Source organism: Halichoerus grypus, chromosome 1 (genome assembly GCF_964656455.1).
Source record: "Halichoerus grypus chromosome 1, mHalGry1.hap1.1, whole genome shotgun sequence".
Lineage (NCBI taxonomy): Eukaryota > Metazoa > Chordata > Mammalia > Carnivora > Phocidae > Halichoerus > Halichoerus grypus.
The window spans coordinates 75,147,519-75,174,617 of record NC_135712.1 but is presented as its reverse complement, the minus strand read 5'-3'; the positions used below and the strand labels follow the sequence as shown (position 1 = coordinate 75,174,617).

The 27,099-nt window shown below is 34.9% G+C and overlaps 1 protein-coding gene across 1 annotated transcript in view; it reads left to right on the top strand.

The window, feature by feature from the left end:
• OSTN (osteocrin) overlaps window positions 1-25,490 on the top strand; it is a 45,086-nt gene extending 19,596 nt beyond the window's left edge. Inside the window, exons 4-5 of the mRNA XM_078067978.1 lie at window positions 21,354-21,450; window positions 25,307-25,490. Coding sequence (XP_077924104.1) covers window positions 21,354-21,438 — 85 coding nt within the window. The 3' untranslated portion in view covers window positions 21,439-21,450; window positions 25,307-25,490. The remainder of the gene's footprint in view (window positions 1-21,353; window positions 21,451-25,306) is intronic.
• The last annotated feature ends 1,609 nt before the right edge of the window (window positions 25,491-27,099 follow it).

Here is a 27,099-nt window from a genome sequence, read left to right as displayed (position 1 = left end):
CTTTGATTCCTGGGTCTTGCAACATAGTCTATTCAATAATTGAAAAATCAATTTATAGATGTTATATGTAAATATTTAAATATAAATTTATAATAACATAGATACATAGCATATATACCAAATACATATGGCATCAATATCATAAATACATATAACCTATATTGAGGTTTCATCCTAACAATTTCTTCAGGAAGTATCATAAGAGGAGACCATAACTGGGAGATATAATCTATCTCACATAGCTCAGCTTGCAAGAAAGAAAGGGAGATTGGCAAGCATTTAATACCCATTTGAAAAGATTTTCGCATATGAAGGCTACAAATAAGCTATTATAAACATTTAAAAAATTAGGGAATGTTGTTCCCCTGAACACTTCTTGGGAAAGCTGCTAGATGAGTTTCTTTGGATGACTGAAATGACTGGAGAGATATCATCACAAGAATTGGTGTAGCACAACTGTGGAATTAAAGTGAAATGATGCTTGCAAGGAAATAAGTGCTACGTGTTATGATTATACAGATCCATCTGACAACATAGACCCATCAGATATCTAACAGTTCAGGAACAATAGTGAGGATATTTACAGTTTAGAATGAGTTTTGATTGTTTCATGGCTGCTAACTGAAAATTAGGGTTCTCACTACAAAGAGTTGCTTGGAGACATGGAGAAGGAGGGAAAAAAAAGACTACAAACTAAATTTAATGAATATTTTACTAAAGAATAAAAGAAAACAACTGAAAAGAGCAAAGACCAAGATTTTCATATAAAAATATTACTATAAAAATGTAAAAAAAAATAAAACTTTCCTATAAAAAGAGCATAAAAATAAGACATATTAAAAACTTTATATAAAATATCAGCATATATAAATATAACACTTAAAATAGATTCTAAAAAATACTGATCATATTAATAAATGTAAATAGATGTAACTTGCCAATTAAAATGCAAGTATTTTCAGATTGTCTGATAAAAAAAACCAACACTTTCCTGTGTTTAAGATACACAACTACAAACAAAGATACTTATAAAGGCTGGCAATAAAAGAATGGACAACTTATATCAGGAAAAATTAAATTAAAATAAATTATAAATAAATAATAAATTAAAATTTTAAAAAGAGTGCAACTATTTTTATCAAAGAGAACCCACAGGGAATGCTAGGAAATAGAAACATATTAAGAATAGGAGACTTTAATTCATTTTTTTAAAATCCAAGGCAGATTTTATATTTAAAATTTATAGAGGAAATATACAATATAATCCATAAAATAGAATTTATAGATCTACTTTGAACCCTGAATTTCAATAATAGAAAATATATCTTCTCAAGTGCACCTGGCATAGTCGTAAAATATACTGTATCGGGGCGCCTGGGTGGCTCAGTCGTTAAGCGTCTGCCTTCAGCTCAGGTCATGATCCCAGAGTCCTGGGATTGAGCCCCACATCGGGCTCCCTGCTCAGCGGAAAGCCTGCTTCTCCCTCTCCCGCTCCCCCTGCTTGTGTTCCCTCTCTCACTGTGTCTCTCTCTGTCAAAAAATAATAAAATTTTTATAAAAAAAAATTTATCTGAGGTGACAAACCCTCTAGAAATTCTAAAGAACAGATATATTAAAAAAGCATTCACTAACTGAAATACAATAAACTAGAACTTAATAACAAAACCAGAAAACAAGAGGCACTTTTACCTAGGAAATATAAACCATATCGTTAAATAGCTGTTGGGTCAAAGAAGAATACAAAATAAAATTACACACTTTATTGAAAATAATAATAATGGGGAGATAAAACAAATATCAGATAAAAATCATTATTATACCAATAAAAATAAAAAGCAAAAATAAAGCAAATGACACACAAAAAAATCTAGAAAGAACAACCAAATATGCCAAGAAAAGCCAGGGGAGAAAAATAAAGCAGAAACTAGGAACAATGACAAAAGTTGAAATCAATGTTTGTGAAGCAAAACATAGGATAAAAGAAATAAATGTAAAGCCATGTTTCTTAAATCAAGAAAAATCCAAGCCACTAGTTAACCTAACCTAATTAAGAAAAAAGTAGAAAGCAAACTCACAAAATTAGAAATGACAAGATGGAAACACCAAAATAGAGAATCTTTAAAAAGAAAACAACTTAGCTCAACTGTATATAAATAAACTGAAGACCTGGGAAAAAAGGATAAAATTTTGGGAAAATATCCTTTATAAACATTGACCCCAAAAGAGATGAATAGTCCAATTACCATGGAGATTTTTTTTTTTTTAATTTTAAAAGAGCTTGCCAAGAGAAAGCAGATCCAGATATTTTCATGGGAGGATTTTACCAAATCTTAGGTTATCAGATAATCCCATGGTTATTTTACCTTTTCAGATCTTAATAAACAAAGTAAACTTTCCAAGTTCATTTCCTGATACAAATAGAATATTGATCCCCAAATCACAAACATTACATTTTAAAAATAAAATTTTAGACTCATGTCATATATGAATATCAGTGCAAAAACTATAGATATGAAGTTAATAAACAGAATCCAGTAAAACTTTAAAAATATAACACATCTTAGTCAATTGGGCTTATTCCAGGAATGTGTCATTCAATATTAGGAATTCCTTTAATGTAATCCATCCTATCAATAGAGCAATGGAGAAAAAGCTTGTGATCATATCCATAGATGGCAGAAAAGGCATTTGACAAAATTTAACATTTATTATATTTTTTAAAGTACAACAAAATGAGAACTGACAGATACATCCTTAATATGGTGTGTGTGTGTGTGTATGTGTGTGTGTACACCTCAACCCAAAGCCAGTATCTTACCTAATGGTGACATATACTGGAAATTTTACTGCAGTGAGGAACAGGAAAACCATGCCCATTATTTCTACTACAGTTTAGAAACGCATTTAGACAAGAGAAAACATTTGGAGACATAATAATTGGAAAGAAAGAAGCAAAACTACATTTATTTACAAATGACAAGTTGGGAGCGGCTGGGTGGCTCAGTGGGTTAAGTGTCTGACTTTGCTCAAGTCATGATCTCAGGGCCCTGGGATTGAGTGAGCCCCCATTGCCTCCGCACTCAGTGGGGAGTCTGCTTGTGCTTTGGCCCCTCCCCTTGCTCATTCTCTCTCTCTCTCTCAAATAAATAAATAAAATCTTTTAAAAAAACAAACAAAAAATAAAAAAACAAATGACGAGTTGGAAAAACCAAGATAACTAATGGAAAAACTACAACAAAACCCTGTTGATAAAAATGCAAAGTGCATAAATATATAAAGCTAATAGCACTTGTATATACAAGCAGAGATCAGATAGAAGATAGAAGACCTCACTTACAATTGTGTAAAAATAGGAAAATATCTAGGCATACAGCTAGCAAAGAATGTCCATCACTCAGCCATAAAAAAGAATGAAATCTTGCCATTTGCAATGACATGGGTGGAGCTAGAGAATATAATGCTAAGTGAAACAAGTCAGAGAAAGACAAATACCATGTGATTTCACTCATAGAACAAAACAAATGAACAAAGGGGAGAAAAAGAGAAAGGGAGATGAACCAAGAAACAGACTCTTAACTATAGAGAACAAACTGATGGTCACCAGAGGGGAGGTGGGTCGGGGGATGGGTAAAATAGGTGATGGGGATTAAGGAGGGCACTTGTGATGAGCACCAAGCGTTGAATCACTCTATTGTACAGCTGAAACTAATATTACACTGTACGTTAACTAACTGGAATTTAAATAAGAACAACAACAACAAAAATATATGCTCATATATGAGCATATGAGGAAACCTATAAGAAAAATGCTAAAATATGAAAAGTAGATTTGAACAAATGGAGGCTCACACTGTGTTCCTGCAACAAAAGGCTCAAAAGCAGAAAAGATGGCAGCTCTTCTTAAGTTAAATTACAAACTTAACACAATTACAATAAAAAAGTACTCTCAGGTTTTTTTGGATCTAAAGAAATTGATTACAAAATTAATTTGAAAAAATTAAAAACTAGCATAGATGGAAAAACCCCAAAGAAAGAAGAAAGAAGAGCCCTACCAAATATTTTAAAATATCATATTTTCCTTTCCATACAGTGGCATAATAGCCCATGGGTGCACCGAAAATTAAAAAAAAAAAGTTTTTAAAAATTAACAGAACAGAAATTCAAGAAATAGACATATTACTTGATTTAAAAAACAGTATCAGATATTAGTGAGTAAAAGGATAGACTCTGAATAAGTGACCTGGAAATATGGAAAACAAAAGATAAAATTGATCCTTTCTGAAACTATATATTATGATAAATTCTAATGAATTAGAGATTTAAGTGATAAAACAGATGAATCCATTTCTATGAAGAAAACATTGGCGAGTTCTGTTCAGAGAAAGAGTAGGTAAAATCTTCCAAATTTCTGGTGCAAAAATCCAGAAAAGTTCAGAAAAAAAATACGGAAAAACTAGATACATTTGATTGATTACATATTTTTTAACATTTCCATGGCTACAGATATCATAAAGCAAAGTAAAAAGAAAAATATCACAGACCTGTACCTCTGAAACAAATAATACATTATATGTTAAAAAAAAAAAAAAGATAGTAGGAAGGGAAAAATGAAGGGGACAAAATCAGACGGGGAGACGAACCATGAGAGACCATGGACTCTGAGAAACAAACTGAGGGTTTTAGAGGGGAGGGGGGTGGGGGGATGGGTTAGCCTGGTGATGGGTGTTAAAGAGGGCACGTATTGAATGGAGCACTGGGTGTTATACACAAACAATGAATCATGGAACACTACATCAAAAAATAAATAAATAAATAGAAAAAAAAACTAATGATGTATGGTGACTAACATAACATAATAAAATAAAATTTAAAAAAAGGAAAAATAATAAATTGGAGAAATGCGTGTAACTTACATCAAAGACAAAGTGTTAACAACTTTAATATATATAAAGAACTTTTAAACATAGAGAAGAAAACAAACAAGTCTATAGAAGAATGGGGTAAAAATAGTTTATAAAAAAGAAATGCAAAGCATGCACAATCCACATAAAAAGATGCTACCCGTTGACATAAGAAAAAAAAAGCATTTAAAATTTTTCTGATCTACCATTCTTGTGTGTGTTCAATTGGCAAAAATCCATCAAAAAGACAAAAGAGTCTTGCCCTAGACCCACCTAGTATGTGGATTTTCAGGAAATATGGAAGACAGAAATCTTCAGAGACTGCAGGATGCCAAACAGCAGGAGTCAGACTATAGGATACTGCAAGATGAATAATCCAGTTTCTTCAATAAAGAATTACAAGGTTTTGAAGAAAAAGAAAGAGATGGAGGGGAAAGGGCATCCTAAAGATTAAAGCAGAATAAGACATTTATTAACCAGTCATATTAAAAAAAAATAACTTTGTAAGAAACAATTGTGAATGTGAACAGGGGCTACTTGATGATTTTAAGTAATTAGTGTGTACTTTTAAATATGAAAATGGTACTGTGGTTACATTAAAAGTGAGAGAGATTCTCATTTAAAACTTTAACTGAAAGTATTTATCTTGGACTTGCTTCAAAATAGTAAAGGAATGAGAATGGAATGGAGGAAGCAAGATTTGCCTAACTGGTGATTGTTGACTTAGAATGAGGGATGCTTGGGAGCTTTTTATATGATTCTATTTGGCAGGTGTCTGAAATATCCCATGAGAAAATGAAGGGAAAAAAAAAAAAAAACTACACAATGAGAGAAATAGCAGATTAGATCTGGCCAAACAGTAAATGAATTCATCATATGAGAAGGCTAAGGAAATGCCTTCAGAATATATCAAAAGAGATGGAGAACAGAATGAGAAATTATAACGTATAAATCAATCTAATGAGAGTTTAGTGGGAACAAATAGAACAGAGGGAATCACTATTTGAGGAGATGATGGGTGTTTTTCAATAATTTTCCAGAAGAGGTAAAAAAAAAGATAATTTTTCATATTCAGCAGTACTAACAAATTTTGACTGAAATAACCAATACTGCTTTTGAAAGATTAAGTGGATTAAGAACAATTATTCTGTGGAGGGGAACTCATCTAAGAGATGGCTTACAGGCTCGAACATTCTTGTGAGGCATGTTCTTGTGAGGGCTTAATAGCATGGGGTGGGCTTAATATCAGATACAGATAAGAAGCAGGATAAGAAGCGAACTTGGGAAGGAGATTTGGTGCCACACAGCAACACCATGTTCCAAAACTATGTTCAAAAACTGCCATGTTCAAAAACTATGCAAAACCCATATAAACCCATTCAGTATCTCTGAAGCTAGACAGTGACGGTCCCATCCAACATATATAAAGCAAGAATGGATTTTAGTAGAGTAACTGATGATCTTTGCAGGTCAAAAATCATAGTTTTCGATTTCCTTTTGTTCTACCTTTCCCTTCACTTCCGACTACTTCCAGAAGTTAGAAATGAGTTAAGTAGAACTAATACATTTGCACAGTAGTTTCCCCATGAGCTTGAAAAATTGAGGATTTCCCTTAATCTAGACTTTTTACCTTGCTTCACCTCTGGAATTAGAATACAGAGACTAGGCTTTTCTGTACTCACTGGCATAGCAAAAAAAGTGAGCTTCAATGCCAGGATTGTTTTATTTAGAATTTATTTAGAATGATGTATACATATTAACAATTTTCTTATGTAGATATAAGTTATTTATGCATTTTATATTTTTATTTTCAATAGTCGATGTTTTACTCCTTCAAATTAAATTCAAAGGACACATTTTGTGGGGTTTTTTTTCAGGATTTATTTTTTTTAATAGGGATTCCTGTTCTTGGTCTCAAAGTAAATATTAAATTTGGTTTGTATATTAAGAAGGTGGAAAACAATGGAAAATAATTATGCTCTTGCATGAAATAGTTCTCTACATCTTAAGTTTTAATAGAAAAACAATTTTAGATTTTTTTCAAAGTGTAATGATAACTCAAGATTAAAGGTTAAAATTTTCTGTTAACAAAAATATCTTTGTATCATTGAAATGTGTATAATAAAGTGACAGGACAAAAATCTGCATTTTCCCATATTTAGTATAAAAAGACAGAGTTTAAAGTTTTGCAACTATCTTATAAATAGAAAATTCATAAAAATTATATTAATTTTGCTTGGGAGAGTCATACATAAGGTTATTTGCTGCTCTTTTATCATATTTGAGACAGTAGCCTTGGTCTACCAATCCAGGTAGCTTTAACCTCTTCCCTATTTATTTTTGAAATTTTCACAAAATTAAGAATTATCATATTACTTTAACGTGAGTGTGCACACTTTCTTTGTTGCTTATAAACATCTGTGGTTTTCATGTGTATGCCATCAAGTTTTATCCTTCTCAGGCATGCATTCTCTACCTTTTCATACTCACCCACAGAAGGGCATGGGTCCAAGATCCATTTTCATACTGTAGGCCCAAGATTTCATTCATCACTTAATCCTGGGACTCATAAGCTTTTTTGGGTCATGGGCCACTTTGGTAGTTTGGTGAAACCTATGGACTTCTTCTCATATTATTGTTCTTAAGTAGATAATATTCATAAGAGTTCAAAGATTACCAATGTATAGAAATAGAATTATCAAAAAAATTAAAATTAATTAGTATATAACAACATATATGCTTATTTATTAATACATAAAATAACAAGTTCTAAGAGACAAGTCTAAAAAACAATCATTTCAAATAGTTCTAAACATAAAAGCAATTTCAAATGTGATCTGAATGGATCTGTGATTTCTATTTGTAACAAAGGTCTAAGTACTCCTAATGTTATTGTGATTTGTTCCCTGCATTCATAAGTGAAGGAATTGCTATATTTCAATTAGAGGGTAATGAAATTAAAGATGTAAAATTTTCCCATCACATTTATGGATCCCTGAATTATATTGGTACATGACTCCACATTTAAAAACTCAAACTTTCAAGCAAATGACACTCATTATTTTATTTTCAATTTTTGTAAAATATTCAGAAAAGAAAAATTTTACACTCTGCTTTTGAAAAACTTCATAAGAGATGGAAACAGAAATATGAATGAATAGTTGGGTAAAAATAAAAACAAAAACAATCATGAAAAGACAAACAGAGCAAAGTCTATGTCACATCATATTAAAATGAAGCAAAGAACCACCTCTTTTAACTTTTTTTCTACCTCAATTTGACACCAGCTTCATTTTCAAATGGATGTGCAAATTAATTCTCAGGGCAAAGTTAACCATGCTTTGAAGTCCAAAGTATTTTCCTCATTCAGTCCATTTGTTTAAAGCCTGCAGTTAATGAATGGTTTTCTCATTATGCAAATAAAATGAAGCAGCTATGATTATATCCCTGGCAAAAGAACATCTACTGTGTGAATGACCCTTTAACATTAGAAGATGCTAATAATTGGCCTGGAATTTCTCTAAAAACTCTTTTCCCTCACTCCTCATGCAATGCTGAGAATAGCTTGTGGAAAAGAAAACAATACTAATACTTTATTTATATTTAGTCACTATAAGCATCTTCACAACTGTTACTGCTTGAATTCTCTCATTAATATCTTGAGCTCAGCATTATTGTGTTAGTCAGAGTTTCTGCAGGAACAGGAAGTATATTTGAAATAGGAAAATTTGAGAAGGATTTGTTCTCAATAGTTCTAGTCGAGGGGAAGAGGGGAATCGAAATGGGTGGCGCAACAGCCCGAGACACAGGTCTAAAGAGATAAGGAAGGGAGAGGTTTCCAGAAGTCAGAGAGACAATCCTGAACAGTCAGCTGGGTTGAGAGAAGCAGTGACCTTCAGTTGGGGGAAGTGACCTGGCAAGGGGGGAGGCAGGGGGAATTATCCTGACCTCACTTCCTTTGTTCTTCTAGTCTCTTTTCAAGGCTGCCCATTGCCTAAACCAAACCGAAGCCAGAAAGCAAAGGAATTTTTTTTTAATTTTTTTATTATGTTAATCCCCATACATTACATTAGTTTTAGATGTAGTGTTCCATGATTCATTGTTTGTGCATAACACCCAGTGCTCCATGCAGAACGTGCCCTCTTTAATACCCATCACCAGGCTAACCCATCCTCCCAACCCCCTCCCCTCTAGAACCCTCAGTTTGTTTTTCAGAGTCCATCGTCTCTCATGGTTCATCTACCCCTCCGATTTCCCCCCTTCATTCTTCCCCTCCCGCTATCTTCTTTTTTTTTTCTTAACATATATTGCATTATTTGTTTCAGAGGTACAGATCTGAGATTCAACAGTCTTGCACAATTCACAGCAAAAGCAAAGGAATTTTTATGTGATCCAAACACATAGCCTCCTGGACTGAAAGTCAAATGAGTAAAGGCAGAGATTGACTCTGGCAAGCGAGATGGAAGATACCCAGTGTAATTATGGCACATTGCACAGATTCAGGTCAATAAACTTTGCTCCAGTATGTTGTTATTATAACCACTTAATTCAAAGAGAAGGACTCTATGCCCATGCAGTGGTATGATTAAAGTTTCTCCTCTCCCCTGGTTAGGCCCCATTCAAGCTATAAAGCTGCAATGGGAAGGGGGTTGCTTGCAGTCAGTTTATCCTCACCCCTTCCCCTACTACAGTGGGCTGCGTTCTGCTTCCCTGGTCTTGGGGATGCAGTGCAGAGAGGTTAGGAAAAATCTGACTTGACTGATACTATTATGCCCTGGCTTTACTGCTCTCTGGTCTCAGTAAATGCTCAAAGCTGATTCCTTATCATGGGATGTTTTTTGGAGTCATCACATAACCCCCATTGGGAACATTGACATAAACATCCTTGCTTCCTGCAATGTTTCTCCTCTGGTAGGTCAGTTTGCCCCTCATCCTCATCCTCCCTTCCCAACTACTTCATTTGACACCAGCGCCAGCATCCTACTGAGGTCGCCTCACCATCACCCCTGGCAGCAAGCCCGTCAGGGAAGGTGCCCTTTATAATGAACCTAGGCTGACTCTACCCACGTGCTTGCTCTGCATCTGCTCCACAGAAAACCCACCCCTCCTTTTTTTTTAAAGATTTTATTTATTTATTTGACAGAGAGAGACACAGCAAGAGAGGGAACACAAGCAGGGGGAGTGGGAGAGGGAGAAACAGGCTTCCCACCGAGAAGGGAGCCCGATGCGGGGCTCGATCCCAGGACCCCAGGATCATGACCCGAGCCAAAGGCAGACGCTTAACGACTGAGCCACCCAGGCACCCCGAAAACCCACCCCTTTGATTCCAGTCACTGAAACTGAAGCTGTTCCTTATGTCACCATCTCTTCATTCTTGCCCGGAGCAATCTCTCACAGCTTCTTGCTCTTCGGATTTCACTGACACTATTCTCTCAAGTCTGTCTGCTTCCAAGGGCATATGTCAAGCCATCTAAGTTGTTTTCTTGAAGCCACCCCCCCACCCCAGAATATGAAAGAGGAGGAAAAATACCACTGTTCTCCAATAACTCATTCCACAGAAATTCTCCTTCTTCACCTACTCTACATCTAACCTTTTATTGGACTCAAGTTGGGAAAATCAGTTTTTAGGAAACCCCTTTGCAAAACCTGCATGAGTCTAGCATCTCACTTTGGAGTGCCAGAAGAAATACTTGCCACCTACTTCTGTTTTTCCTCAGCTTTTTGAGGCCACAGCCGAAACTGAGATAGAAAAAAAATCCCATTTTAACATTCTGGTATATATGTTTGTTTTTTTTTCCTAATCCCTATAACTCTCTAAGAAGATATTATTATCCCCATTTAATTTGCATATTTTCAGGGAGATAAAATGATTTTCCTGAGATTGCCAGCTAGAACGTTAGATTGTTTAACTCCAAATCCAATAACTTTCCAGGTAAATAGCTGCTTCTGATGAAGAGATTAAAGTTCTGCATGAAAAAGGCACTTTTCCAAGGCCCAGAACAACAAGGTTCACTTAGAATGTGTGCATTAAATAAATAGTTTCAGAAAAATTATACCAATGATATATGGGTTTCTATCCTAAGCCAGACATTCAATTCAGACTACAGTTGAGAATAGCAGTTGCAGTTTCATTTTGTTGAATATGATTGCCCTTCTTGATGACAGTCCCAAAGACTAAAGGTAAAAATCCTAGCATTTCATTTTCCTTTCTAATTAATTGGGAAGCAATGCTAGAGACCTAGGCCAACCTAGGCATCTCATGATTTTTGCTATTCCTTTCCAGCTCTTATTTGGTGATGCCCATAGGAGGTAGTTCAAAATGGGCTCCATTTCAGAGTGAGAAATGCAGGAAAATGATTCAGAGTATGGTGTTCTATTTCCCTACTTCCTTCCTCCTAGTTGAAAAGCCTGGCTGTATAATAGGAAATGCTCTTAAGCATAATCCGGGGCCATTGTTCCTTGTAACTGCTCTCTATTGCTGGCCTCTCATCACTGCATCTCAATACCACAGACTGAGACAGTCCCTTTGCCTTTGCTCCCTACCCTAACTCATATATGAATGAGTTTAAAACCTTCTCCCGGAAGCGGCAATACTTAATTCCGTGGATAGGCTTTGATATGTACGTCACCTACCCCCACCCCCAAAAGAAAATTCTAGAAGACATTTTTGTGTAAATCTATTTGCTGGGTAGAAGTTCTGAAAGTTTCATTAGACCCTCACAGAGGTTCATGAGCCAAGCAAATGAAGATCCCTTATGCCTTATCCTAGCACTTTACAGCAATTTCCAAATCAAGCATGCCTATGTTACTTTACAGAAACTTCAATCTCATTATTTATTCCAGTGTTCATGGTTTGTTTCTGCCCATTCCTTGGGATAATACTTTAGAAGGTGACATTATGCTTAGTCAGCACCATCATCATAAATTTAACAGAATCCATTTAAAATTGAATTACTACTTTGAAATAGAATTCCAGAAGTCATACATCAACTTTCTGCTAAGCAAAGTAGCACTTTCTTCCATCTTCCTAAACATATCCCATTTATTAAGCCTCAAATTTCCATGTAGAGGAACTCCGGTTAGGGAAAGACTGCTTCTTGTCCCACCCTAGATTCACTCCCTTCTGGAAGAGAAAGCAGTCATTTATCTAATAGGCCAGTTATTGAGGAAGAGTTGAGCATGTTTCGTTGATCACCTTTCTTCCTGTCATTACTTGATAACCATGACTAGTCATATAAATTGGTCTAATCCAAGCAGGAAATATAAAGAAGCCCTTTCAAATGCAGGTGTGAAGCCACATCCTGTGTTTAGCAGATCACTAATAAAAATGATATTTTGATTTCCATGCATTGATCATAGCTTATTTCTCTATCGTTTCTGAATGTGGACTCCAGGGGGAAAAGGGACTTTGTGTACTGGCCCCTAAAAACTACATCATCATTCAGACTTAATATGGTCCTCCATCCTAATATTCTGGAATTTGAATTTAAAAGCCTAAATGTCTGTTTTAAACACAATTCTGTGGACTTTGATGATTTACCTTTTCATTCTTTACAGGGCTTTGCTGAGTCCTTCATTTTAGTCTGTCCTCACAGGTCAGTCCTTCCAAGTTCATATAGTTAATAGCTGTCCTCCTATAGTCATTTATTCTTCTTTTTTAAAGTTTATTTGTTTATTTAAGTAATCTCTACCCCCAGTATGGGGCTTGAACTCATGACCCTGAGATCAAGAGTCACATGTTCTTCTGACTGAGCCAGCCAGGCACCCTGTCATTCAGTCATTTCTTAATTCTATGCCTTAATTATAAATTGTGAAACCAAGACTGGGACCATCATCTGGTTTATTGTTTCCACATGCTCCATAAATTCTTTCTGGAACCCCCAAATTAGACGTGATCTCTTCTCTTGTGGAATCCCAGAGCATTTTTAATCTCACGGTATTAGATATCTATTGCTATGTGGGCAGGTTACCCAACACTTAGCAACTTAAAACATTAATAAACGTTGATGTTCTCACATAATTTCTGTGCATCAGAAATCCAGAAAACTTTTGCCTGAATGCATCTGGCTCAAGGTCTCTCCAAGGGTTTCAGTGAAGAAGTTGGCCAGGGCTGCAGTCATCTGGAGGCTATACCAGGGCTGGATTATCCATTTCGAAAATGGCCCACTCAACATGGCTGATGGCAGGAAGTCTTAGTTCCTCACTGGCAGTTGGCAGGAGGCTTCAGTTCATTGCTACATAAACCTCTCTATATGGCTGTTAGAGTGTCCTTAGGAAATGGCAGATGACTTCCCTAATGTGAGTGATCCAACAAAGCAGGGCGGAAGCTGCAATATTTTCATGACTTAGCTTCGGAAGTCACACATTAATCACAGTATACTGGTAGTTACAGAGGTCATCCCTGCTCAGTGCAGAAGGAGACTGCATTATGGTGGTATTATTGGGGTTCATGTTGGAGCCTGGCTACTGTACTCATCTAAGCTGTATAGTATAATCATTTAATTACATATTATACTAATCTAAATTACTGAACTACTTAAGGGGCACCTGGGTGGCTCAGTCAGTTAAGCGTCTAACTTCAGCTCGGGTCATGATCCTAGGGTCCTGGGATCAAGCCCCCTGTTGGGCTCCCTGCTCAGCAGGGAGCTTGGTAATCCCTCTCCTTCTGCCCCTTTCCCAGCTTGTGCTCTCTCTCTCTCTCTCTCTCAAAAAATAAATAAATAAAATCTTTAAAAAAATAAAAATAAATTATTGAACTATTTAAAAGGACATCCTCTGTTAACCATTACTATATCTTCCCTTTCTGCATATTACTCAGTGTTACTGGAGTGGCATGCCCTTGTTGACAGGGCCTAGCATTTTATTGCCCATTTAAGATGTACAGGCAAATCAGACTGTTGTTTTTAGGGAACATTCTCCACACCGTGATTCTTAGGTTTCTTTCCTTGGAACTCAAAATCATAAGCAGGATCAGTAAAAGTTGTTGTTGTATCCAACAATGGGGGAAAAAAAAACATTTACGTTCGCATGAAATAACTATTAAAATCAATGAAGTTCTAGTCCACAAAATAAGCCTTAAAATGTTTAAAGCTTTGGTTACTATATGGAGCATATTTTCACAACATGATATAATTAAATAACAATAGGATAACCAAAAAAGAAGGTGCAATCCTCAACTCACTTCATGAGAATGCATTATCTGATCACCAAACCATATATGGAGAGAACAAGAAAAAATTATAGGAAAACTGCATTAATGACAACAGGTACAAATTCCTACAAAAAAAATTAACAAAACAATTCCAGTAATGTATTAAAAAGATCAATACAGCATTATCATGTTGGATTCATCACATAAATACAGTAAAAGTTTCATTTGCTTTGGAAGGTCAATTAACAGAGTTAATAGAGTGAAGAAGTAAAGCCACATCATTCAATAGATGCAGAAAAAGCACTCAATAAAATTAAGCAGCTACTTATGATCAAAATCACTGATAAACTAATAATAGAAATAGAAAGAAACTTTTTTTTTAACCAAGTAAAGGACACCTATTAAAAAACCTACAGCACATGTTTTTAAATGGTGTCACAACAACAACAAATCCAATAAACTATGCAAGGTCTTTATGGAGAAAATTACAAAAATTTTTGAGAAGGCATGAAAGATAACCTAAAGAAAAGATCTTAGATAGTAAGATTCAATAGCATAAAGATTTCAATTCTCTCCAAATGTATTTATATCTTAGATTCAATACAATTCAAGGTAAAATTGCAAAAGGATTTTCCATGAAACTTAATAAGCTGAATCTAATGCTTATAAATAATTGAATATGAATATAAAAAAAAACATGACCTTTGTCTCACTCCATAAATAAAAATATAATTTCAAAAGGATTAAGAACATAAATGTGAAAAGCAAAACTACAAAAAGAATTTAGGATGAAATAGGAGAATATCTTCATAACATTAGAGCAGAAGTCATTAATAAACAAAAAGTAAAAATACTGATAAATTTAAAAACAACATTAAAGATTTTCATAAAAGACACAGTAAAGAGTAGCCACAAATGGGAGAGGATACTTGCATATAACTGACAAAATCTAACATTCTGAGTATCTGTAACCCTCCTACAAATTAATATTTAAAAGGAAAACTAACTGGGGTACGTGGGTGACTCATTCGGTGAAGCGTCCCATTCTTGAATTTGGCTCAAGTCATGATCTTAGGGTCCTGAGATTGAGCCCTGGGTCAGGCTCCAAGCTGGGCATGGAATCTGCTTAAGATTCTCTCTCTTCCTCTCTTGCTGTCCTTCCCCCACCATCTCTCTCCCTTCCTCTCTCTCTCCCCAAAAACAAACAAACAAACAAACAAACAAAAAACACCACAGAACAAAACAAAACAAAAGAAAAACTAACCAATAGAAAACAGGCAACAGACTTGAACAGACACTTCCAAAATAAAAAATCCAAGTAGCCAATAAACAAAGGAAAAAGGGAGAAACTTATTCAGAGGAAGCAAGTTAAAAGCACAGTGAGATAAAATTACAAATGCTTGAAATCTTGCCATTTGCAACAACGTGGATGGACCTAGAGGGTATTATGCCAAGCGAAATAAGTCAGAGAAAGACAAATATCATATGATCTTACTCATTTGTGGAATTTAAGAAACAAAACAGATGAACATAGGGGAAGGGAAAGAAAAACGAAAATCCCACATTGCAAGGGCTGGCCTAGATTTGAAACAATAGGAGCTGTCATACTCTGCTCTTGAATATGTAAATCGGTACAACTTTGGAACAGTCTGGCTCTGTGCAATATAATTAAGTATAGGCATAGCTGACAATTGTACTTCTAAAAACACACTTGAGAGAAATCCTTAAACGTGCCGTGCATTAAAGGCATCTATAAGAAAATTTTCATCTGAAAAATACTAACGACAAAAAAGAAAGTAACTCAAATTTCCATCTGTGGTAGAATGTCTGAATAAGCTGTTGTATATTAATACAATAAAATATTACACAGCAGTGAAAATAAAGAACTGCAGCTGTGTATCTCAACATGGACAAATCTCAAAACAAAATATTTGCTGAAAGAAGTCAAGAAGACTTCATACAAGATTTCTTTTAAATAAAATTTTAGAACCATCTACACTAAACAAGAGAGTTTTGAATAATAAATAGAGATTATAAGGAAAAGCAAGGGTATAATTAAACCAAAATTCAGTCTACAGATTACTTCTGGGACCGAGCCATGAAAGGGATGCAATTTGGAAGCAAGAACACTGGGGAATTCCAAGGTGTTGGTAATATTCTATTTCTTCATTTGGTGCCAACAGGAGTGTTCATGTTATTTTTCTTTAAACTGAACATAGATAGGGGCGCCTGGGTGGCTCAGTCAATTAAGCGTCTGCCTTCGGCTCAGGTCATGATCCCAGGGTCCTGGGATCGAGCCCCGCATCGGGTTCCCTGCTCAGTGGGGAGCCTGCTTCTCCCTCTCCGTCTGCCTGCCGCTCTGCCTACCTGTGTGCCCCCCTCTCTGTCAAATAAATAAAATCTTAAAAAAAAAAAAAACTGAACATAGATAAATCCATAGGCTATTTTGTATGTGTGAAGTGATTTTCAATAAAGCATTTAAATACACATTTTCTAACTGTGTTGTTTTAGAATGTAAAATTTTTTTCAGAAACTGGATTATCAAGGAATATAAATGTTTAAGAAATCCTATTTAACACAAGAAGTATACTTTAAAGTTTAAAGTTGTATTTAAAATAATCAATCCATTCTCTTTATTAGTTTGGCAGATATTTTGTATCCTTAAACTATTTCAGAATCTTTTAAAATGGAAAAGGTAACATGGATATATAATATAAGCCATGTCATACCATTATTTTGTCACAAGAGGGACTAGATAGTCAGAAAGTACAGTTTCCCCCTTTGGTCTTAAGAATATTTCACTGTCTTAACATTTATGTTTTACACAATGTTTATTCTTATAAGAGTATGTGTTACAGAGCGTACTACCGTGATATAGATTTCATTTCAGCAAAAATCTTAAGATAAATACTAGTTTGCCATTTTACTTCTAAATGGATGGAGACTATAGAAATTATTTAACTTACTGAGCTATGGTCATTTTTTTGTTTAATTGCTTTATGGGAATAATTGTTTTAATTTTGTATTCATGCTAAAAATTTTAAATTCTGAATGGCTTTTCACATATATTTATTTATTTTTCTTATTTGATTTCAAGATACATGTGAGCACTTGAAACCAATCCCAAGTTTTAGAAAATGAATCAAAGTAATTATGGATCTATGGCTAGAGCAAAAACATTCATATCCACTTGATCTGTGGTTTTCAAACTCTGCTCTAAGCACCCTTAGCTGTTTCTGGAAGCTCTTTCAGGGACCACCATATATGGAGAAGAGGGGGCACTTCTTTACAGGGACAGTTCTTCACTTAACATTTTAGGTATTGATCTCTTTTATAAAGCTTTTATTTGTAGAAATAGTAAACTACAAATAGTTTGAAAGCCAATGGACAGGACTGGTAGGGAATAATAGTAGAATCAGTTAAAATGTGTAAAATGATTTCAGGTGTGTTACCTCATTAGCTTTTCTCAGGCAATGCATGTCTTATTCATCACTGTATCCCCAGTGCAGAGAAAAACTAACAATGATTGTGCATAAAGCAATCAAATTTACTTAAGAAATAAGTGTTAAATAAACAAACTGGTCTGAAAGGTAGAATAGGTATTGTGTAAATCTTATCAAAAAAGAAAGAGAAGCTCAGAATGACAACAGTCCTACAAATGCTTACACTATGGATAAGTAGAAGAATCAAATAGAATCTAAGTCTTTCATATCCTGGTTCCTAATCAAATCTTGGGGAAAGAATGGAAGGAAAGAACATGGAACGAGGGAAGAAGGAAGGAAAAAAGAATTTATTTTGCTTTCCACCGCTACAGCTGCCTCTTATTTGCTTGAGCAAAAAAGATCAACAGTAGGAAAGAAAAAATGCTATTTTCATTTATTTTACCTTTATTTTTGAAAAAATGAATTAGTACTCTTTTTTTTAATTTAAATTCAATTAGCCAAGATATAGTACATCGTTAGTTTGCATTAGTACTCTTAACCAGTAAATGTTCTGCTCTAATTTATAAAGATGCATGAGACCATCATACTTTCCTTTAAGAAAGCAGAAGTGTTACTTTTGCTGCCACCATCCATTCCACAGGTGCTTTGAGAGGTCAGTTCACATGTGTGACACTACTCTTCTTCCCAGCTGCCATTTCCTTCCCCTTCTCACTAGTCCTTTAAACACCAGAAGGGGTTGGTTTTTCACTTCCTCTTCCTACATGTCTGGAACTTCTCCTGAGCACTCTCCTCCACCCTGAGGTGGCTTCTATCTTACCCCTTTCCTGGAGTTCTGATGGAGGTAGTCAGTAAAGGAATCAAAAGGTTCAAGGAATAAAAGATCATAGCAGTCTGATTTTTTTTTAATATATATCAACAACATTACCCTCAGGCATAAGCTCTAAATCACACAAATATATTCATATTTTATTGCTATGGTAGTAACTTACCTGAACTTCTGGACTTAAAACAACACAAATTTATGATCTTACAATTCTGTAGGTCAGAAGTCCAATATAACCTCAGCAGTCACCATATGCCAATCTACACAACTTTTCTCAGCCTCCTTTCCAATTAGGTGCAGCCATATAATTGACTGTTAGCCACTGTATAACCTCTAAAATTCTCCCTGCTGGCTGCTCTGTGCTCTCTTTTGCCTGATCTGCCAGCTGGCTATGGAAGAAGTCAAGAGGTCAGCGGGCTGCACTCCTTGGAGGCTCTAGAGGAGAATTCATTTCCTGCTCATTCAGGTTGTTGGCAGAATTCAGTCCATTTTGGTTGTAGGACTGATGTTCTTATTTTCTTTTGAGAACTTCTAGAAGTCACAGCATTCTTTTCTTTTTTTTTTAAGGTTTATTTATTTGAGAGAGAGTGTGTGCATGAGCAGAGGGGAAGGGGCCGAGGGAAAGGGAGAGAGAGAGAATCCTCAAGCAACTCCCCACTGAGCGCAGAGCAGACATGGGGACCCTGAGATCATGACCTGAGCAGAAATTGAGAGTCAGAGGCCCAAGGCTGAGCCACCCAGGCTGACTGAGTCACCCAAGCACCCCTATTGTTCCTTGGTTCTTGATCCTTTCCTCCTTCCTCAAGGCCAGTGATGGTGGGTTAAGTCCTTCTCAGAGTGCAGCTCTCTGACCAACCCACTCTTTTTCAGTCATCTTCCACTTTTTCAGAGACTAGACTAGATTTGGCCTACCCAGGTAATCCAGGATAATCTTCTTATCTCAAGGTCCTTTTTAATCCTATCTGCAAAGTCTCTTTTGCTAGGTAAGGTGACTTACTTATGGGTTCTGTGGATTATGTTGTGGACATCCTTGAGGAGACCTTATTCTTACTATAAGGAAAACAACTGCTTAAAATAAAAGTCTATAAATTATGCAAATAAAATAAAAAATATAAGAGGTATTTTTTTCTTTTTTCCAACAATAATTATTTATAATTACATCAGAATACCTAAGCACAACTGATATGCATACTTCCTACAACTCTTCATCATTAATTTTATGCTAATTTTACAGAGAGCATGTTTCTCCTTTGATTATCAAGTTGAAAAATATGCAGTCAATGTAGTACCAAAAAAAATCCAGAAGTACAAACGATAGACTTCACTTAAAAGGGTATGTTTTTCAGAAATTTGAAGAGTAGAGGCAAAGGTATGACTAGGTTAAGGATAAGCACTAAATATTTTTTTCCTGCATTTTCCCCCACTGATCAAACTGTTGTCTAGCAGACATCCTTTTAAGATCATATATACGATGCTATCTGCATTGACTAGCAAAACTAAGGGCCAACCTTCTGAATCAACAGAAAAGAAGGATGAATTAGGTAAAAACAAACAAACAAATAACATAACATGGCCCTGTTCCCTGTTCCTACAATATCATTTGGGGATAAGCTCCAAATCAGGTTCATACCTATTTTTATCATCTCTGTCTGCATAGTACTAAGCACAGTGTGTGGCATATATAAAGCATTAAATAAATATTAATTACCATCAAATTTATTGTTTTGATTACAATCAAGCAGTGTTTATGGAATGTTCTATGTGCAAGACACAGTAATAAAAATACCCCATTTTCCATTATTCTCTATACTTCTCAGAGCTTTTAAATCAATTATTTACCTAATAGTGGTATGAGGAACACTGATTAGACCTGGTAGTTAAGGTAAAAACTTGGTGTCAATAAAAATGAGAGATTTTTTTCCTCCACTTATTGACATTAAATCATTACTCATCTGAGAGTACTTAATTGTAGGTTTTTGAAAGCAAAGGCTATGTTTGACTTATCAATCCCAAGACAGCCACAAAAACATCCTTACATAAAAGTTACATAATAAATGATAATAAGAAAAAATCATATTGAAGTTTTCATTCATTTTTAGTGCTTAAATTGTATAGTGTATATTGACAATCTAATGCAAGTAGTTAGAACAGAAGCTATTCAAAATATTCTGAAACAAATCTTTTCAATTCTTTAAGCTGTTGAAAACTGATTCAGTTGTCTCTATCTCCATTAAGAAGACTCAAAACTTCTCATAGCTCCAAGGCCAGTGAAAGTTATGTTCTGAGAGTTCTGGGACCTCCCCTATTAGGATTTTGACTTGGTAGAACTAAGGGTTGGTAATAACAAAGCAAATTAAAATGCTTCTTCTTTCTCAAGAGAGAATTTACAAAACATACAAGCTGGAAGTTCTCTTGTTGGATTTTTTAAACTTCATTTTAATAACAAAGCTTATTTTTTCCAAATAACATTTGGCACAGAGAATATATAACAGACATAGACCATTGTGAACAAAGCTTCTCTGGGTAAAATCCGAGTGAAGACATGAGAAGCACACTTACTCCACATTCAGTGTTGGCATCAGCACATTTTCCTCCCCCAGAACGATTCTTCCCTGGAAGAACCATTCTGAGTCAGAGACTGGGGAAAACCACTGACCTAGTGTGTCTTTCATTAACAGAGGAATACACCAACATTTGAAGAGAGAAAGGGACTTACCCAAACTAAACACTTAGCAGATTGGTATGCTGATAAGACCTGGCTTTTCATCAACACTGTTTGATTCTGGATAAGTAATTTAATTTCTCAAAGCTTCAGATTCCTCAGATATAAAGTAGAGGTAGTTATACTCACTTTGACAGATGTTAAAAGAATAAGAGATAGTGTCTGGCACGTAGTGGCTGCTGATGAATGGTAACTATCGTGTGTATTCCAACTCCCAGAGAAAGCCCCCAGATCTGCAAGAAATAAAAGAGCAAAAGTCATTAATTGATAACTTAGACTTTAGCTTAAAAATATTCACCTTGGTTTGTTTCAGGAAAGTAGTAGATCATCCAAAAAGGCGATTTGGTACCCCGGTGGATCGGATTGGTGGAAACCGTCTCTCTAATTCCAGAGGCTAATTGATTCCAACCGTGAGTACAATTTGAGTATATGCAGGCTTATTGACATCTCACAGTGGGCTCATTGATCCATCTTGATTTATAAATTGTCCTTTTACTTTCCTAGCTTATAAATTCACTGCTTCAATTCTTCTGTACTAAATTAGTATATTGAGGCTAAGTAGCTTAAATGACATTAAAGAAGCAAAGGAATGTCCTAGATCTACTTCACCATAAAATAGATTCAGTTATTCTCATGGATTCTTATATAATTATTGAATATTAATATGTGAACAATGGTTCAAATTCTAATTGACGTAATAAATCACCTTCATACTATACATAACTGTGTAGTAATCCCTCTATTATGAAGAAGACACATTTCAGTGACATACAGCATTTTGTTACCAATAGCTACATCCCCAGATTTATGATAACACGGAACATAAGAGAGAGAATGGTGTAGCATAAAGAGTATTAGCCCATGGAATCAGAACACCTAATCCAAATCTTAGCTCTGTCACTCCTTCGTTCATTATCCTGTTTCCATATCTTATTTCTGTACATCTTGTACATTTAGATAGTAACATAGTAGTATTTTGAGAATTAAATTAGATGTATATTGGGCACACAAGACATGCAAGTGATCTTAGATTACAGTTCTGAAAATTTACTCTGTGCTGGGCCCTATACTTAGTGCTGTGCACATACTGCTTCATTTAATCATCCTGTTCCATGAAGTGGGTCCTATTACTGTCTCCAGTATCTTGAGAAGTAGTACAGTGTAAGAGGTAAAAGTGGCACCTGGAGAGGCCCGCTTTGTGGGTCAAATCCCAGTTCCTCTATCTGTTAGCGGTGGGACCTTGATTAAGTTCTGAAATCCCCCTCTGTAAAATGAGGATTCTAATAAAGTTCAACCACATTACATTGTCCAGAAGACTAAAGGAATTGATACACATTAAACATTTAGAATAGTGTCTGACATGTAAGTGCTCAATTATTATTATTATTATTATTATTATACAATATTGTATATTATATGGCATTGAGCTAGTGATGTAAGTAGCATTTAAATCCACAAAGTTTAAATTCTGAGCTTATATTTTCAAAAGTATATTTAGCCATATATATTATATATTTTAAACATGAAATGTTAAACATAAAATCTAGGCAGTGTATTTTTTCTCAGGAAAACTTACAGAGGATTCATCCTCCCTCCCAGATGAGACAAACTGGAACTGTTTTGACAATTTCAAGCATGACTTTCATGCTTTTTATTTCTCTCAGTATGATCCTTAGACCAATGATGCAGAGTCCCCTAAAGCATCACATTAACCCTGAACCTCTCAATTTAAATCATGCCAGTTTGTTCTCTTCATCAAATGCCCTAAACCACAATGAGAAGTGAATATTTTACCTCAACTTCCTTATTCTCAGAATGACTTAGTTAAAAGAAATTTTTTTTTTCTTTTATGGAGCTTTGATCGATGAAGTTCTGAGGTTACTGAATGTCCACAAATATAAGAGGACTTAATGAGTACTGTGAAGAACAGTGCATTTTGAGCAGGACCATCTTCAAAATGCGGATTGAACTTTATGTCTAGAGATATACCAAGTATGGTCATTCTTCAGAATTGTTAAAAATCACCACATTTTATTTGAGTAGGATCTAACTAACTGCTATTAAAAACCAAGTAACTCCTTGAAATCAGGATCACAATCCTCCAGTTTCTTGATGTGTTGAGAACATTCTGACACTGAGATTAAAACAATCAAGTTTGATTAGTTTCCACATGTACTCTATTACCTTGGACGCCCTGAATTATCATCCATTCTAGTATTTCTGAATTAAACCAAAAGAGGTTATGACTTAAAAAAAATCATGCAGGAAACTCATTTTCATATAAATTTTCACATGAAGTTTTAGACCATCTAAACTCCAGATAGCCACTAGACTATGGAAAGGTATTTGGAATAATATAATGTTTCCTGAATCACTATGGGTGAAATCCAAATTCATATATTATGTCCTTGATTTAGTAGGCTATGGTGAGTATGATGACAACCACTGTCCTTATTATTAAAGTTTCAAGATAGTAATATCACAAAAGAATAGGTTTAGAATAAAACTTAACGTCATGTATTTTCTCTTTCCCTTTCGTCAATCATTGCAGGTGCTCCGGTCAACCATTAGATTTCTATTCATTATTTCCTGCCACTGTGACCAAGATTTTTCAGATGCTTTTTTACTTCATCATGTGAAGTTTTATGTTTTATAGTTTATGAATAATAAAAAAACATAAAAAATATATGTCTAATTTCCATTTAACTTTTCAAAATCATTTTCCAGTATATTGTTTCTTATTTTTTGGATTAAGTCACTAAGTGATTCAAGAACATAGTCTCATTTAATCCAACCCTTTTGTTTTGTTTTGTTTTTTACAAATGAGGACATTGAGTCTGTGAGAGGAAATTGATTTGCTCAAAATTTTACAGACACTCAGAGCAAGAGCCAGAGCCCAGGTCTCTGGACGTCTAGGCCAGCGTTCTCTTCATGCCCTATAACATCTTCAGGAGGTTAAGTTGTCATTGCTGGATGCCAACTTCTCGGCTTGCACATTTCTAAAACAAACAGAGGCAATATGTTAGACTTTGTGAAAATCTTTGTTCCACTTCTGTGGGAGTTAATGTATACTCTTTTAAAGAAGGTTTATTTGTGGGTTTTCACCTTCTGGGTTTCACTATAAGTCTTCACACTAAAAGTGAAACTAGTTCTAATCGTGGAAGTTTTGCATGGTTTGAGTTTAGATCTAGATATAGCTGCTGTATGTTACCTAATTTCCAGAACAAATGTTAACCTCTTCTCAGTATGTGTTTTGGAAAGGAAGGTAACCTGGTATTTGCAACAATGTCTTCCTCAAATCACTAACATATTGGACCACAATTTTGAGTTATTTTATAGGCGTCATCTCTAAGCAACTCCAATTCAGAGAGGAATTTTGTCTAAGGTTCCACAGCTTCTCTAAGTGGAATTAGAAAGTTCTAGGTCTCTGCCATTGAAGCCAGGATGTCTTCCTGATGAAATTGGGTAGAAATAGGAGTACTAATTATGCTACCCCTTGCTGCCACATGCACTAAGACTTTTAATAATGTAAGGCACATGTTGCTTATTATACTGACAATTTTTTTAAGATTTTATTTATTTATTTGACAGACAGAGGCAGCGAGAGAGGGAACACAAGCAGGTGGAGTGGGAGAGGGAGAAGCAGGCTTCCCACTGAGCAGGGAACCCGATATGGGGCTTGATCCCAGGATCCTGGGATCATGACCTGAGCCAAAGGCAGACGCTCAATGACTGAGCCACCCAGGTGCCCCGACAATTTTTTTTAAATTTTAGACCAATATTGATGCACTATCACTCAAATATATTAACAGAACTCTCAAAGAGCAGAAAAATCATATTTAAATGCCAGTATTATGATTGGTCTCTTTAAGTAGAGCAAAATATACAATAAGTATCAATGTGTTATCATAGCAATAAACAGAAAGTTAATAGTTAGATTTTCTTTATTTCTTTTGTATGTCATGGCAATGTCCTTGAACCATGATTGAAAACTGAAAAGAAGTAGAATACAGCAGGTACTCAAAGAAAGGAACTGTGGCTTGAGCATAAGCACTGGCTTATACACTGAAGATGTCCTTTTTATTATGTTTTGATCTGAAATTATCATTTTGTATTATCGTCTCTGCAATTAAAATATGTCCCAGGGAAAAAAGCTATAATGAAACATGATGTAGAGTTTTAGGTCTTCTCAATTGAAGTTGATGGTATTCCCCTTATCTATGGAGCTCTCAGTAGCTTTAACAATTTCAACTTTCCTTTTTACAGACACAGCTTCCTCCGGTGAAATGTCACAGAAACATGGAAGATGCTCCAGTGAAGTTCTTTACATTCATTAATGATTAAACATTTAAGGAACTGACCTTCTGCAAATCCTTTCCACAGTTTGAACTGCAGTCCATCACATCACAGTACTGTTATAACTTCAATTAAATTATGCAGACCATTTCAATGCATGGATGTTTTTTTCAATATATATTTTAGTTACCAGGATTGGTTACCTAGCTCCAAACCTTGCTTTTCTAAGAAACAATCAAACACACTATACAATGAAATGCTTTCTATATGCATTTACCATTTACATTTATGAATAATAACTGAAGATTGATTTTTTTTCTGTACAACTTAGGTACAATCTGTTTGCTCATTATTGAGGAACAAGGAAAGACAATGCTGTATATGTTCTTTTAAATATTTGACTTCTCTTATATCCTTTGTGAGCCTCTTGGGTAATAATTATGAAATTAGGCTTCTTTTAACATAGTCACATTTCAGTGAGGTTCAACCAAATAAAACATAGCCCCAGTTCCAGAAATAAAAGAAGAAAGATTTATAAGCAAGGAAAAAAACAGCAGTAATGAACCCATCAATTTTATTCTTCCAAAGAACTGAGAAAATACTTGTAGGTCAGAGCATATTGACAAAACTAGGAAATAAAAGATATCACTCATTTGTCAAGTTTGGAGATCTCATGTCCCCTAATAACTTTTCTTTTCTCTAAATTACAACTGGTAGTTAATTAAGAGCAGCAGTGGCTAACTATGAGAACAACCACATAGGAGTAACAGATGAAATTATGGGGAAAGGCAAAGAATCACTAAGTAGTAAACCACTAGAGCAGTCTGGGGCTCATTAAATACACATAATTTTAGCACAGTACTTTTTAGCACAGTACAATAAGCCCATCATCTTGATGTTACTGACTCACCTAAGAAACTGTTTGATTGGTTTCATATACTGTATTTAATAAGGCGATGAAAAGTATAATATGTTTAAGAATGATTTTTTTAAAATGATTCAAATTATTTTTAATTGATCTACCAAAGCATAAAGTGTCATGTCTGGAAAGTTCAGTTCTCAACAATAGCTGTGATGTTGCTGCGACTTAGGTACATAAGCCCATTAGGCATTGGGTATGCTTTCAAAACACAAAGATAACATTTCTTGAACCAGACATTTAGCACAAGTTAGCAAAAGTTCATAAAGCCTCTGGAAAACACTTCTTTAAACCCTGCTAATCACTGTCAAACAGACCTGATATATTGGTGGAAAAACGTTTGGTTAGTAGGACAGATGTTTATTTTAGCATAAAAAAGGAAGAATATTATGAGAAGGTATATTCATATCACAAGGGGAGAAAAATGGATAGTTGTTATTTTTAACTAAAAAATGAGTAAATGTATGATTCAAAGAATAAAATGAACTCAAAGAAACATGTATATGAACATGTTTCAATGAACATGTATACTTAGAATACAGAGTGGCTTTGTATATAAATTCTTAGTTTTGGGGAAATTTTTCCAACTGCTGAAAATCTTCAAATTTAAGTTTAGGGAAAAAAAATAAATGAATGATTCTGTTAATTAGATACAACACTGTCAACTTGACCACTACAAGGCCATTTGATAGCCCATGCCAGGCAAAAGGACAACCGATTTGTCATTATTCACAACTTAAACCTTAAGTATACAATAGGCAGAATAAATGCCACTGTTTCTTTATGCTTAAAAGAGTTACAATCTTTAAGCAGCAGTGAGTAGCTGTGTATCTTTTTTCTAGTG